Here is an 11,673-nt window from a genome sequence, read left to right as displayed (position 1 = left end):
CACAGAACATGGACAATCACACCAATCACTCCCAGGAAGTCTTCCCTGCACGATAGGGCAGTGTTTCTCCCTCCCCTGCCACCAACCCCCGCCTCAGCCCTGACACCAACCCAGGTCCCAGGTCCCAGGCCCTCACCCACCGATGCCCGAGGCTGGCTTCCCTTGGTCCAGCTGCCAGGTAAGAGGAGTCTTTCTACAGGAGTGCTGGCCAGGCCAAACTGGGTGGAACAGGGCAGGGCGGACACTTGAGCAGGTAGGCGGGCCAGCCACGCTTGCTCAGGAGTGGAAAACACCCCTGGGCCCACAGCAGCAGGCCTGACCCTGCCCAGCCCCTCAAGTTACTCATTGACTTTGAAAAGCTGGAGGCTGCTTGGCATCCATGACCGCCAACCCCAGGAGGTGGGGAGATCTTCGACCTGGTGCTTGTCCCACCCCTACACAGCTCAGTGGGTACTTCTCGGCCCCCTGGATTTGGACATGACCCTTTTTCCCGTGGCTCCAGACTTGTTCCCTCTTCTCCCCCTTATGCACCAGTGTCTGCAGCTCCGCCTTGGCCACCCTATTCCTTTTCCCTGGAATGCCCTTCTCACTCCTTCATCTGTCCGCTCAGGCTTCAGCGCTCAGCTCAAATATTCCCTGCTTCCAGGAAAGCTTCCTTGGGCTCCCAGGTTTGTTCGAGGCTCTCCTGTGGGGATACTTCACCCCTACCCATGCCCATATGCCATAGAGATAGCACTATATCTATCAACCCGAGGAGGGCACCAGCTTGTTATTAGCTATCTCTTCCATCACACTAGGACGCCCTCTGGGGCAAGACTCAAGGACCCAGTAATTAATGACCTGGTCCTTGCCTGGCCCTGGCAGCTCCCAACTGACTTGTGGAGCTAAGATAAGGAGCTGGTGATGCCACGTGCAGGATAGGGGAGTGGTGCATGACCTGAACCAGATATTCGGAGCTCTAGACCACCCACCAGTGTGACGAGTGGGCACGGTTAGGCAGACAGCAGCCCGTGAGAACCCCTGAGGCTCCCTAGGTGCTCACACTAGCCCCTGGACACAGACAGGGCTGGGACAATGGACTGTCCTGTGCCTTTGAGAGGAGAGAGAAGTTTGAGCCAGTTCAGGTGACCTTGAGGGAGTTGCAGGACTGACGGGAGGCCCTTCCCCTACTGGTGCAGGCTAGAAGAGTCAGGAGAAGCTCCTGGGGCCTGAGTGTGTGGAGTGGTGGGAAGAGGGTGGGAAAGGTCAGGAATCTTGGTCTCCGATCTCTCCTGTGGTTTCCCTGGAGTCCTTCCCATTGCATATCTGGTTAATTTCTCTCAGGCTAGAAGGCTGGATCAGGACCCCTCAGCTGACCCCAACTTTGTCCATCACAAGCTGAGTTCCTGCCTCCAGGTCACTTGGGCACACCAGCCTGGAGCAGTGCAGCGTGGGAATGTTGAAAGGGTCTCACGTGTATTAAGGCCACATGAGAGGGGTCTCCAGCTATGTGCCTGGCACTACTCTAAGCAGATACTATCATTATTCCACCCATTCCATTCTGAAAAGGGCATCATGCCCATGTCACACACTGGAGCACAGAGAAGTTGAATGAGTTGCCCAGGGTCACACAGCCAATAAGTGACAGAGCTCAGAAGGTCTGGAATCTTCTTCAGACCTCAGCACCTTCACCTACTCTGAGAAAACCACGCCCGCCATTTGCCTTGGTGAAGTACACTGAGACTGGGAGTGGGAGAGCAGCTTTGAGCTGCCCTGGGGAGCATGTGGGTTAGTCACGGGGGTCGCACACCTCCTGAGGAACGGCTTTCAAACCTCCACCTGCTATTGAACAACCGCAGTCAGAGTTCTAACCAAGTTCTGAGGGCTCCCAGGAGCCCTGAAAAAAGTGACTAATATAGAAATATCTGGATCCCGGCCTGGAAACTTCTCAGAAACCGTCCCCAGCCTTGCCTCTGGCTGCCTCTGGGCTTCTAGTCCCCACTCAGCCACTTCTGCCTGTGGAACCCCAGGTAAGTGCTTCGTTCCCCATCTGCCATTGTTGAATGGGGATGCTCACTCCTGAAACCATGATGGTATACCAAGCAGGCACCTGTGCCCAGAAGGCTCCCCCTCCCAGGTGAGGGCGGTGGGGAGATACACACCGCTAGCTATCAGCAAAGATGCATACATTTACACGAGAATGCAAGGCCTCTCATTCCAGGCATGGAGGGCACCAGGGACCTGTTCCTACATTAGGCAATGCCGAGCATGGAACCCTCTGGCGTGGCCACTCAGTGGGGAGAAGAATGGCCCTCCCTGTCCCCCCACCACTTCCTGCCTAGCAACCCAGCCTCCACCAGGAAGTGGGGAGCCACATGGAGTCAAGTCCACCTGAGTGTGCCTTTCTTGTGCATGCGTGTGTGCTAAGTCACTTCAGTTGTGTTTGACCTTTGTGACCCTATAAACTGTAGCCCGCCAGGCTCCATCTGTTCATGGGATTCTCCAGGCAAGAATACTGGAGTGGGTTGCCATGCTCCCCTCCAGGGGATCTTCCCCACCCAGGGATCGAACTGGCGTCTCCTGTAGCTCCTGCATTGCAGGCAGATTCTTTACCACTGAGCCAGTGGGGAGGCCCTGTGCCTTCCTCACTCCAGCCTTAACAAACCAGCTGCCTCCTTCTCCAGACAGCGAGTCTCGGAAGTCTTCCACAGTCACACCACTTTAGCAGCTTTCCAGCCCCTCAGGAGGGAGCAGGGCAGAGACAACCACCCAGGCGCCAGACCCAGGAATCTTGTTTGGCCATGACACCCGGGGGCAGAACGTGGTCTCTCAGGCAGCCTCAATTTCCTTTACATACAGTGTGTGTTAGTCACTCAGTCGTGTCCTACTCTTTGCAACCCCACAGACTGTAGCCCACCAGGCTCCTCTGTCCATGGGATTCTCCAGGCAAGGATACTGGAGTGGATTTGCAGTGATTGAACCCTTGATCAGCCGGGGAATGCCAGGCCCCAGTACAGAAGAATCTGAATAACAGGTTGGGTGAGATTCATGTCTCTTCCTGCTGCTTGGACCCCCACCCCCCACCCCATTACCCCCACAACCAGACCACAACCCACACCTGCTTCTTGGACGCAGCTGGGCACAAACAGAATAATTAAGGCCACAGACTAGGGTGGGACAGTGAGACCCCTTCCTCAACTTAAGGAAACTTACCTGTTCCTACAGCCCCCAGAATCAAAGGAAACACAGAGTTGCCAGCCCTGGCCTATCAGGAAATAGTCTTTATTACAAAAATCAGCATGTAAACAAATAGCCACTGCACTGAATAGCCTCCCTCCAGGGCATGCACACCAGGGTGTAGAGAAAGGAAGAGTCCTCTCCCCACTCACAGGCCCGTCCCCAAGGGCTGGCTGGGGCCAGCCTGCTGCTTGGGATGCACACGGGCCGGCACAGGCATCTCGGTGGGCCCAGCCCTCGACGGCCACTGGGAGCCGCCTCCCTGGGCAGCACCGTCTGTCTGTCTGTCCATGACCGTGAGGTGGGGGACGCCCAGAGTCTGAGCCAGCTCTGAGGCACCTTGGGCGGTTGGCTGGGCCAGCCCACCAATCTGCCCATCTGTCTGCACAATACAGCAAGTGCCCCAGGGCCTAGAGCACCGACAGGTCGTGGCAGGACTTGGACTTGGCACGCATGGCCATCTTGCGGCTGTTTCGAGCGACGATGCGGCCCAGGAAGCGCTTTGCCTTCTTGCCCAGGCTCTCTCGCCGCCGAGTACCCGCTTGCCGACGTGCGTTGGCCTCTTTGCTGTCCCTGCGCAGGCGTATCTGACGCACGACACCCTCGAACAGCGCCTGGACGTTGTGGTGCAGCGCAGCTGACGTCTCGATGAACTTGCAGTCAAAGACAACAGCACAGGCCCGGCCCTCTGGTGTATGTGGTGGGGGTAGGGGGTGGGGGACAGGCACACATCAGTAAGCAAAAGGTGAGTGGGTGAGAAGCCCACTCCAACCCTGGCCACACCCTGGCAGCTATCCGTGGGGAAGGGGAAGGGAGTCCTGGGTCCTCCCCAGGAACACAATGAACCCCGGCTCCTGTACGGAGGGGCCCAGGCATCACTGGGTCACCCAACTGTAGAGCTTGCCCATGTTTAAGGAGCTCACAGAGGCCCACAAAAGGAGACTCATTTATCGAAATAATTCGAAGTTTGATATTTAAACGGTAGTGCTATAGTAGTCAAAGCAGGAAAATGACACCTTTGTTGGACAGCATGGTGTTTTATGGCTTGCTGTTATATCATGATGAATGATGGGTGGAATGGGGAGAGGACATCACCAAGTAACTGCTGATTCTTCTGTGGGGTTCAGGTCTGGGGGTCACAGAGGATGCTGAGCCCAATGTTGGGAGAGGGGTCCTCCCCAGGGGCAAGACTATGCCGATACTAGACTGGGCCTGGAATCCAGGCTCTGACCTCCTGTCTTGAGGCCCTGAACTCTCCTCACCCCTCATCAGCCAGGCCAGGGACAAAGAGGACAGAAAAGGAGGGCTCTGAGATGGTCCAGCTCAGTGCCAGCAGCTTTCACCTCCTCTAGCGCATCTGGTCCCTTCCCCAGCACTCAGGACTTTGAGAGTCCTGTGGGAGGGCAGACGCTCTCTCCCATCTCCCTGAGTTTTCTTCCTGGATATTTTTAGCCACTGATGATCCCCAGGGACTCGAGCTGAGTCAAGACTGGGTGGACCATAGTGCAGCCAGGATCTCCCTCCCTTTCCGACCCAGCTCCCTGCTCACCGTCCAAGGAGACCTCGCGAGAGCGCACCAGGTCACTCTTGTTGCCCACTAGGATGATGGGCACGTCGTCTGTCTGCCGCGCCCGCCGCAGCTGGACCCTCAGCTCTGAGGCCTTCTCGAAGCTGCCCTTGTCGGTCACTGAGTACACAATGACGTATGCATCTCCCATGGCCAGGCAGTGGCCAGGTAGCCAGCGACTCCCATCCTAGGGGACACAGACACATATTACCCAATAGTTCTCACGCCCCAGCTACAACGCTGTCATTCCCAGCAGGTCCCTACCCCCAGCTCACCCCTCCCACCCTGCCCTGGGTCTCAGCCTGCATCTTACCTGCTCCCAAATGTCATAGACCATGAGTGACGCCTCTTCTCCGTCCACCATGATGGAGCGGTCATACGTGTGCCCTGGGCAGGAGACAGGTAAGCAGTCAGGTTACTTGCTGGCTACCACAAGCCCCCCCCCCCAATGCATCAGGTGTCCTATTCTGGCCACACCCTTCAACTCCTCAAAGCCCCCCAACCTTCTCCTCCACTGATGGCTGCTATATAGTAACAGAAATGACAGGGCTGAGAAATAGGGGGGGTGGGTGAAGGGCATGGTGTGCCGGGCCCCCACCTAGCTACCCCTTCCCCAAGCTAGCAATGTCCTGGGTGGCCATTCCTGGGCTCTCTGCCCTCCTGTTGCCTGAGATCCGGGATAGTTTTGATCACAGTGGCTTGAGTTAGAACAGACATCCCCTGGGGACCTTGGTTACCTAGGACTCCTCTCCTAGACTCCCTCTGGCTGTGTTCTCCCGGTCCTGGCAGGGAGGGATATCCTGTCCTCACACTACAGAACAATTAAACATATGCCCTGGGTCTTCTACTCCAAGCATTTCTTTCCCTCCTAAAGGCTGGGGTACCTTCCCCCTTAGTTTCCCCATCTGTGACAGCGGGATTCTCAAAGCGCCTTCAGAATTCCGTTGGTATTTGCTGCTTTTAACCCTGATCCCCAGTCCTGCAGCCCCCAGCCCTACCCCTGTGTTCGCCCCTCTCTTGAACAGTCCCTCCCAGCCCCTCACCTGCGGCTTCCGCTTCAGGCCCGTCCTCTACACCTCCGAAGATGCGCGCCAGAGCGCTCTTGCCCACGCCAGGCGCCCCCAGCAGCAGCACCTTGTAAACGCTCTCGTCTGAATCGCTGCCTCCCGAGCTGAGCGAGTCAGAAGAGCCCTCGGGCCAGTCCAGCCTCGGACCCTGGGCCCCTGTCCCGGCTTCGGCCGTTGTTAGAGCGCCCGGAGTCAGCGCCGCCTGCAGGTCGCGCTCGTCCACCGGCATGCTCCGGCGGTGCAGCGGGGCAGCGGGGCCCCAAGGTGTGCTGCCCCGACGGCGATCGCGTTCCCGGCCCCCGCCGCGGTTCCCGCCTGCTCCGCTGCCGCCGCGGTTCAAAGTCATCGTGTCGGACGCCGTCTGGGGAACGGGAATCCGGATGGCCGCGTAAGCCGCGTTGGACATGGAGTAGGAGGCTGGACCTGGGACACGCCTGCCTGACCACGGGTCAGGAAAGATGCTCGGGGTATAGGACCTGCCGCGGAAGGTCTCTGCGCCCTGACAAGTGACCCACCCTCCTGGCTCGTCTATCCCAGACGGTGAGACCACCCCCACCCCGCTTTGCCAGGACGCTCACCTACTCAGACACGGTGAGGACTAGGTAGGTATCAGGCTCAGATACAGTCCACCCGTAGACCCAGGCGCGAACACTCGATCAGTCGCAGCCGCTGCCTTCTCAGTCCGTACTGGGCTCAGGCTCCAGAGTCGCCTATTTAAGCATCTGCCCGCCCCCGCCCCCACCCCCGCGCTCGCCCCCGTCTGCGCGGTGCGGGGGCTGACGTGTCCGTCTCCCTCCCCCGAGGGGAATCCCCCACCCTCCTTCTAGGACCTCACACCCACCCAGCCCTCGCCTCACTCGCTAGGGCGAGGCAGGGGCAGACCCCGCAGACAAAAGCCCGGTCTGAGTGTGTGTGTGTGTGTGTGTGTGAGAGAGAGAGAGAGACAGAGAGAGACAGAGAGAGACAGAGAGAGTATTGGGGGTGGGTGAGGGCAGGTAAGGAAGAAGGAGAGGGCGTATGTGAATGGTACAAGGAGGAGGGGGACAGACATGGAGAGTGCCATCACGGGTTGGGGCAAGGCGGAAAGAAGCCCCATCAGCCCAGTGGGCCAAGTCCCCACTAGGGAAGACTTAGGTCTGGCCCTTTAAAAGTGATTTTTCCCTTCCCTCTCTCCCAGTCCTGGCCTGTTGCCCAAGCAAGCAGACCAGTTACAGGTCCACATACTTCACCCTTCACTGCCCATGACACCCATTTATTTTGGGGCCCTAAATCCAAGCTTCTAACCTCAACACCAGGTCCTTCCCACTCTCATCCCTGCCCCTGGGAGTTGACAATTCTACCTGATGAGCCTGCCCTTCGAGATGAGGGTTAGTGACACCTGAGCCCCCCAGGGGGCCCTTAGAGGCCTGTGGGGAAGGGGTGGGGAAGGGGTGGGGAAGGAAGGCCCTCTGACAGTGTGGTGCAGGTAGAGGTGCAAGCTTGAATCTTGAGGAGGGCCCGGAGAAGGAAAAGGATGGACTCGGCACCACCTCCCCCTCAGCACCCTCCAGGCAGCTGCCAGCAGCTCTGCTAAAAATACCTGGTCATTCTGCTTCTGGCCTGGAGGTTGCCCAAAGTTAGGGAAATCCTGGCAGGCAGGTGTCAGAGACCAGCAGGAGCGGATAGGGGTGGGACTAGACCGGATCAGGTCTGGTTCCAGTCACTCGGAGTCTTCAATGTCTCCTTCCTTCCCTTTAGTCTCAGACTGGGCCTGTAATTCAAGGCACACTCGGGGTCTGGAGGTTCATAGTCATAGAGCATGGATGGGATCGGGCTTCCTAGGTGGCTCAGTGGTAAAGAATCCACCTACAATTCAGGAGACCAGGTTCAATCCCTAGGTTGGGGAGAACCCTAGGGGTTGGCAAGAAGGAAATGGCAACCTGCTGCAGTATTCTTCCCTGGGAAATCTCATGGACAGAGGAGCCTGGCGGGCTACAGTCCATGAGGTCGCAAAGAGTCGGACACAACTTAGCAACTGAGCACGCATGCACACATGGATGGGGTCAGGCGTTTGGGAATGGGATAGCCACCACCTGGTGCCACCACTGCCCAAAGATCAGCCCCCTCCTGAGACCCAGGGAGGATGCTGGGGCACAGAGGGGAGGAGATGTAATGGAGAGACTTGGTTTCTAGTCCTAAATCTGTCCCCAGGCTCCTAGGTCTTGTTTCTCTCCCAGCTTCTATTATTCTATCCCAGCCCCTCTATTATTGCCTTGCTCATGTTTGGGGTGTGTGAGGACTGGGGGCAGGCAAGCTGTGAGGTACTTTGTGACAGGGACCTGCTATTAGACTGACGTTTGATTGCGAGAGGCGTGGTGGGGGTGGCGGGCACCCATTCAGGGCTCAGGTGACATCACAAATGGATGAATCCTAGTGGGCTGCTGTAGGTTGTCATGGAGACCGGGGTGAGGGCTCTCTGGCTGCTGCGTCAGTTTCCTTGGCAACATCTGAAATGGCCTTGGAATGAGCAGGGCCTGGCTAGGTAAGTGTTAGAGAGTTCACGCAGGCCCCTCTAGTTCTTGACGTCCTCAAAGCAAGCAAGGCCTGAACTGAGGGGTGGTCTATCCATTTATGTCCTTCACATGGCATGGGGAGTCTTGGAGGACTGGGCAACCCCATATTGGCTCTAGCTTCCTGCACCAGGTCCAGTGGGAAGACGGAGTCATGGATTGAGCCTCCTGTCAAAGAACAAAAGTCTTGGGACTTCCCTGGTGGTCCAGTGGTTAAGACTCTGTGCTTGCAATGCAGGGGGCATGGGTTTGATCTTTGGTCAGGGAACTAAGATCCCACCATGCCATGGAGCATAGCCAAAAAATATAAAAACAAACAAACAACAAAAATCCTAAGAGCCAGAAAACCACTTTCCATCAGGAATCCCAGCTGGGCTGCTCACGGCCCCTCCTAACCACCTTACACATGACCTTGCTGCTGACAAGAGCCCCTGGATGTCCGACAGAGGGTGGGTGTTGGGGGGGTAGCTGTGGTCATGTAAGGAATTAGGGCTGGGTTTCCCCTCTGATAATCTAAGCTCTTGACCTCAGCAATGTTTCCTCATTGCCAAGGGAACTGCATCCACACTGGGCCACTCAGGCCCCAAGCATTCCCCAACAGGATAGACATGCCACATGCATCAGTATGGCCAGGGGCCCCAGGAACCATACCAGGACATGCCCTTGAAACACCTCCAATTCTCTGTCCTCTCAGTTCTCTGGGCTGAGCTTGGCTGCTCAGAAGGAACAGACCAAGGCAAGAACACTCCCAGGATAGCCTGGCCTTCAAATCCCAGCTCTGCACCTTGCTAGCTGTTTCACCTCTGCCCATTTAGTTTGGCTGAGCCTCAGTTTCCTCCTGTGTAGAACAGGAATAGTGCCTTCATGGCGGTTGTTACAAGATATGAATAATCTGAGGACTTCCCTGGTGGTCTAGTGGTTAAGACTCCATGCTTCCAATATAGGGGGCTGAACCAGGTTCAATCCCTGGTTGGGGAATTAAGATCCTACCTGCTGTATCGTGCAGCCAAAAAAAAAAAAAGTATAAATAACATGAAATTCAGAGGTAAACTGGCTGGCATGTGTCTGGCATATAGTAATATTGATATCTCAATATGAACACTTTTATTATCACCCTTGGTTGGACAGGACAGGTTGAGTGACTCTGTGGGCCCTCTCCTGCTGCTTCTCTCCTGCTCCTGCTCTATTCTGTCCACAACAGTGGTCTGCCCAGGACAGGGGCAGGTACAGATACTTCTGCTCTCTCCCTGCTACCCACCTTTTCTCTGTGGGACCCTATGCCCTTCTCCTTCCTCGGGTAGCAAAACGCTGCAAAGGGAACTTGGCTGGATTTCAGTGTCCCCACCCCACCTCACACCACAGCTCTCATGCCCCAGTTCCTCTGTTCTGTTCTAAGGCTCAATTCATTCATTCATTTCACTGACCTGTACTAAGTACCTAACTGTATGCCAGGCCCTTGTGCTTTGGGTAGGATGATGAGAGAAAATGGACAGACCTGAGCATGTTCATATGTGTCCTCTAATCCATGGGTTGGTCTCACTTAGCTATGATTTGTTGTTCCCATTTTGTAGACATGATAACTGAGGCCTGAGAAGTCACAGGCCAGAAACAGCACAGCCAGACACACCTGGTAGAGGGCTTCAGGGACCTGAAACTTCATTCCCCCCACCCCCCCATCCCCCCAATGTTCACAGATAGCAGCTGGGATTCCAGAAAGTTCCCCGGGCACTAGTTCAGTATTCACAAATGGTGTCACTACAGGCAGCCGGGGGCCAGGCCCAGATGAGTCAAAACTGAAAAGGGGATATCTGATATGCCGGCTGGCTGGATGTGAGCAGTTTGGTGTCCCTCATCCACTGTGGCCTGGCTGCCAGGAGGGCCAGCTGAATGACTCAGTGACACCTGTCTTCCCTGTGACCCTCCCACCCCCAGCTGAACAGAGACACCATAGATCTTAGACAGATCCGGGCTATCACTGCAGAGGTACACAGGCGGCGAAATCTACAGCTGGGTACTGGTGGTTGGGAAGCGGGGACCCTGGGTGGTTGGTTACCTGCCTCTCTGGAGCACTGAGCTGCTTCATCTGTGGAAATGGGAGGGTGGGTACTCTGCCTGGAAGGTCACCTGAAATGGTCCTAGATCCACTTGCAATCCCCTCACAACAGTCCTAAGCTGTTGTCACCACTTCCCACATCACACATGAAGAAACTGGGTGACATGGACTGATGGCTCCACCTCTCTGAGCAGCCAGATCTTGGTTACTGGGTGGCAAAGCCACTCCTGCCTGGAAACCAGGTGGCATTGGTGGTAAAGAACCTGCCTGCCAATTCAGACTTAAGAGATGACGGTTTGATCCCTGGGTCGGAAAGATCCCCTGGAGGAGGGCATGGCAACCCAGTCCAGTATTCTTGCCTGGAGAATCCCATGGACAGAGGAACCTGGTGGACTGTAGTCCATGGGGTCACACAGAGTGGGACATGACTGAAGTGACTTAGCACAGCATAGGCCTCTCCAGCCAGGCAATAGCGCCCCCTGCCAGCTGAGCAGTACCTGCTGAACTCTTTAGGTTCCTCTACTCTATCTAACTGGAGGTCTTTGGGAGTCAATTACTTATTCTAGAAGCTTCTTTCCTCACCTGCAAAATAGAGATAAGAATGCCACACAGGGCTGGCTCAAGAATTGGCCATCTAGGTACTTACATATCAAGGCTTCTGCCAATACCCACTCTCAGGACAGGGTCAATATCGTCAGAAGGCCCCCAGGAACAGATTTGCCAAGGGCCCAGGCTCCTTGCTAAGGCCTCTGGAAGGCTCTGCCCACCAGATGGGCTGGACAAGTCTTCTTAATAACTGAATTTTTCCGCAAAGAAATGTAGGCAGGGAATCATTACATTATGACTTCTGACTGGCTGATCCAAGATCTAAGCCCCCCAGCCTATCCTGGTGACCAATTGTGCTGAGGGAGGCAGAGGCCCCAGACCTGAGCACCTGGGGTGACACACTTGGAGGATGCTGGTGGAGACAGTGCTTCAGGCGGCTTTCAACAGAGAAACCTGCTGTCACTGCCCTGACCAGGGGACCAGACTGAGCATCACCGAGGGTGGAGACAAGCTGGCATCACACAGCTACTGGTGGATACTAAGGATTCATAGAACACTCCTGGGCAAGGCTCTCATTAATAAACTCTAACCTGAACTCAACCAATTTCTAGTTTATAGGAAACACAGCAAAGGAAGAAATCAGACTGTGGGACTTCTCCAGGACAACTCACATTG

General features: G+C 55.9%; 1 protein-coding gene across 3 annotated transcripts; it reads right to left on the bottom strand.

Moving 5' to 3' along the window:
* Positions 1–3,245: 3,245 nt before the first annotated feature.
* RRAD (RRAD, Ras related glycolysis inhibitor and calcium channel regulator) lies at positions 3,246–6,539 on the bottom strand. 3 transcript variants are annotated; one of them, XM_081513278.1, is made up of 5 exons: positions 6,429–6,539; positions 5,827–6,211; positions 5,097–5,170; positions 4,766–4,970; positions 3,246–3,904 (listed from the first exon to the last, which is right to left on the bottom strand). In XM_081513278.1, exons 2-5 carry the CDS (start codon positions 6,194–6,196, stop codon positions 3,627–3,629), a joined length of 927 nt encoding a protein of 308 aa, XP_081369404.1. In that variant the 5' UTR covers positions 6,197–6,211; positions 6,429–6,539; the 3' UTR covers positions 3,246–3,626. The 3 variants fall into 3 exon arrangements, with proteins under 3 accessions (XP_081369404.1, XP_081369403.1, XP_081369405.1); XM_081513277.1 differs by having other exon boundaries at positions 4,794–4,970; XM_081513279.1 differs by having other exon boundaries at positions 6,433–6,539.
* Positions 6,540–11,673: the final 5,134 nt, after the last annotated feature.

The sequence above is a fragment of the Giraffa tippelskirchi genome, chromosome 7, assembly GCF_054371585.1.
Source record: "Giraffa tippelskirchi isolate mGirTip1 chromosome 7, T2T-mGirTip1v1.2.pri, whole genome shotgun sequence".
Lineage (NCBI taxonomy): Eukaryota > Metazoa > Chordata > Mammalia > Artiodactyla > Giraffidae > Giraffa > Giraffa tippelskirchi.
The sequence above is the reverse complement of the archived record's forward strand: the minus strand, read 5'-3'. Positions and strand labels throughout refer to the sequence as shown.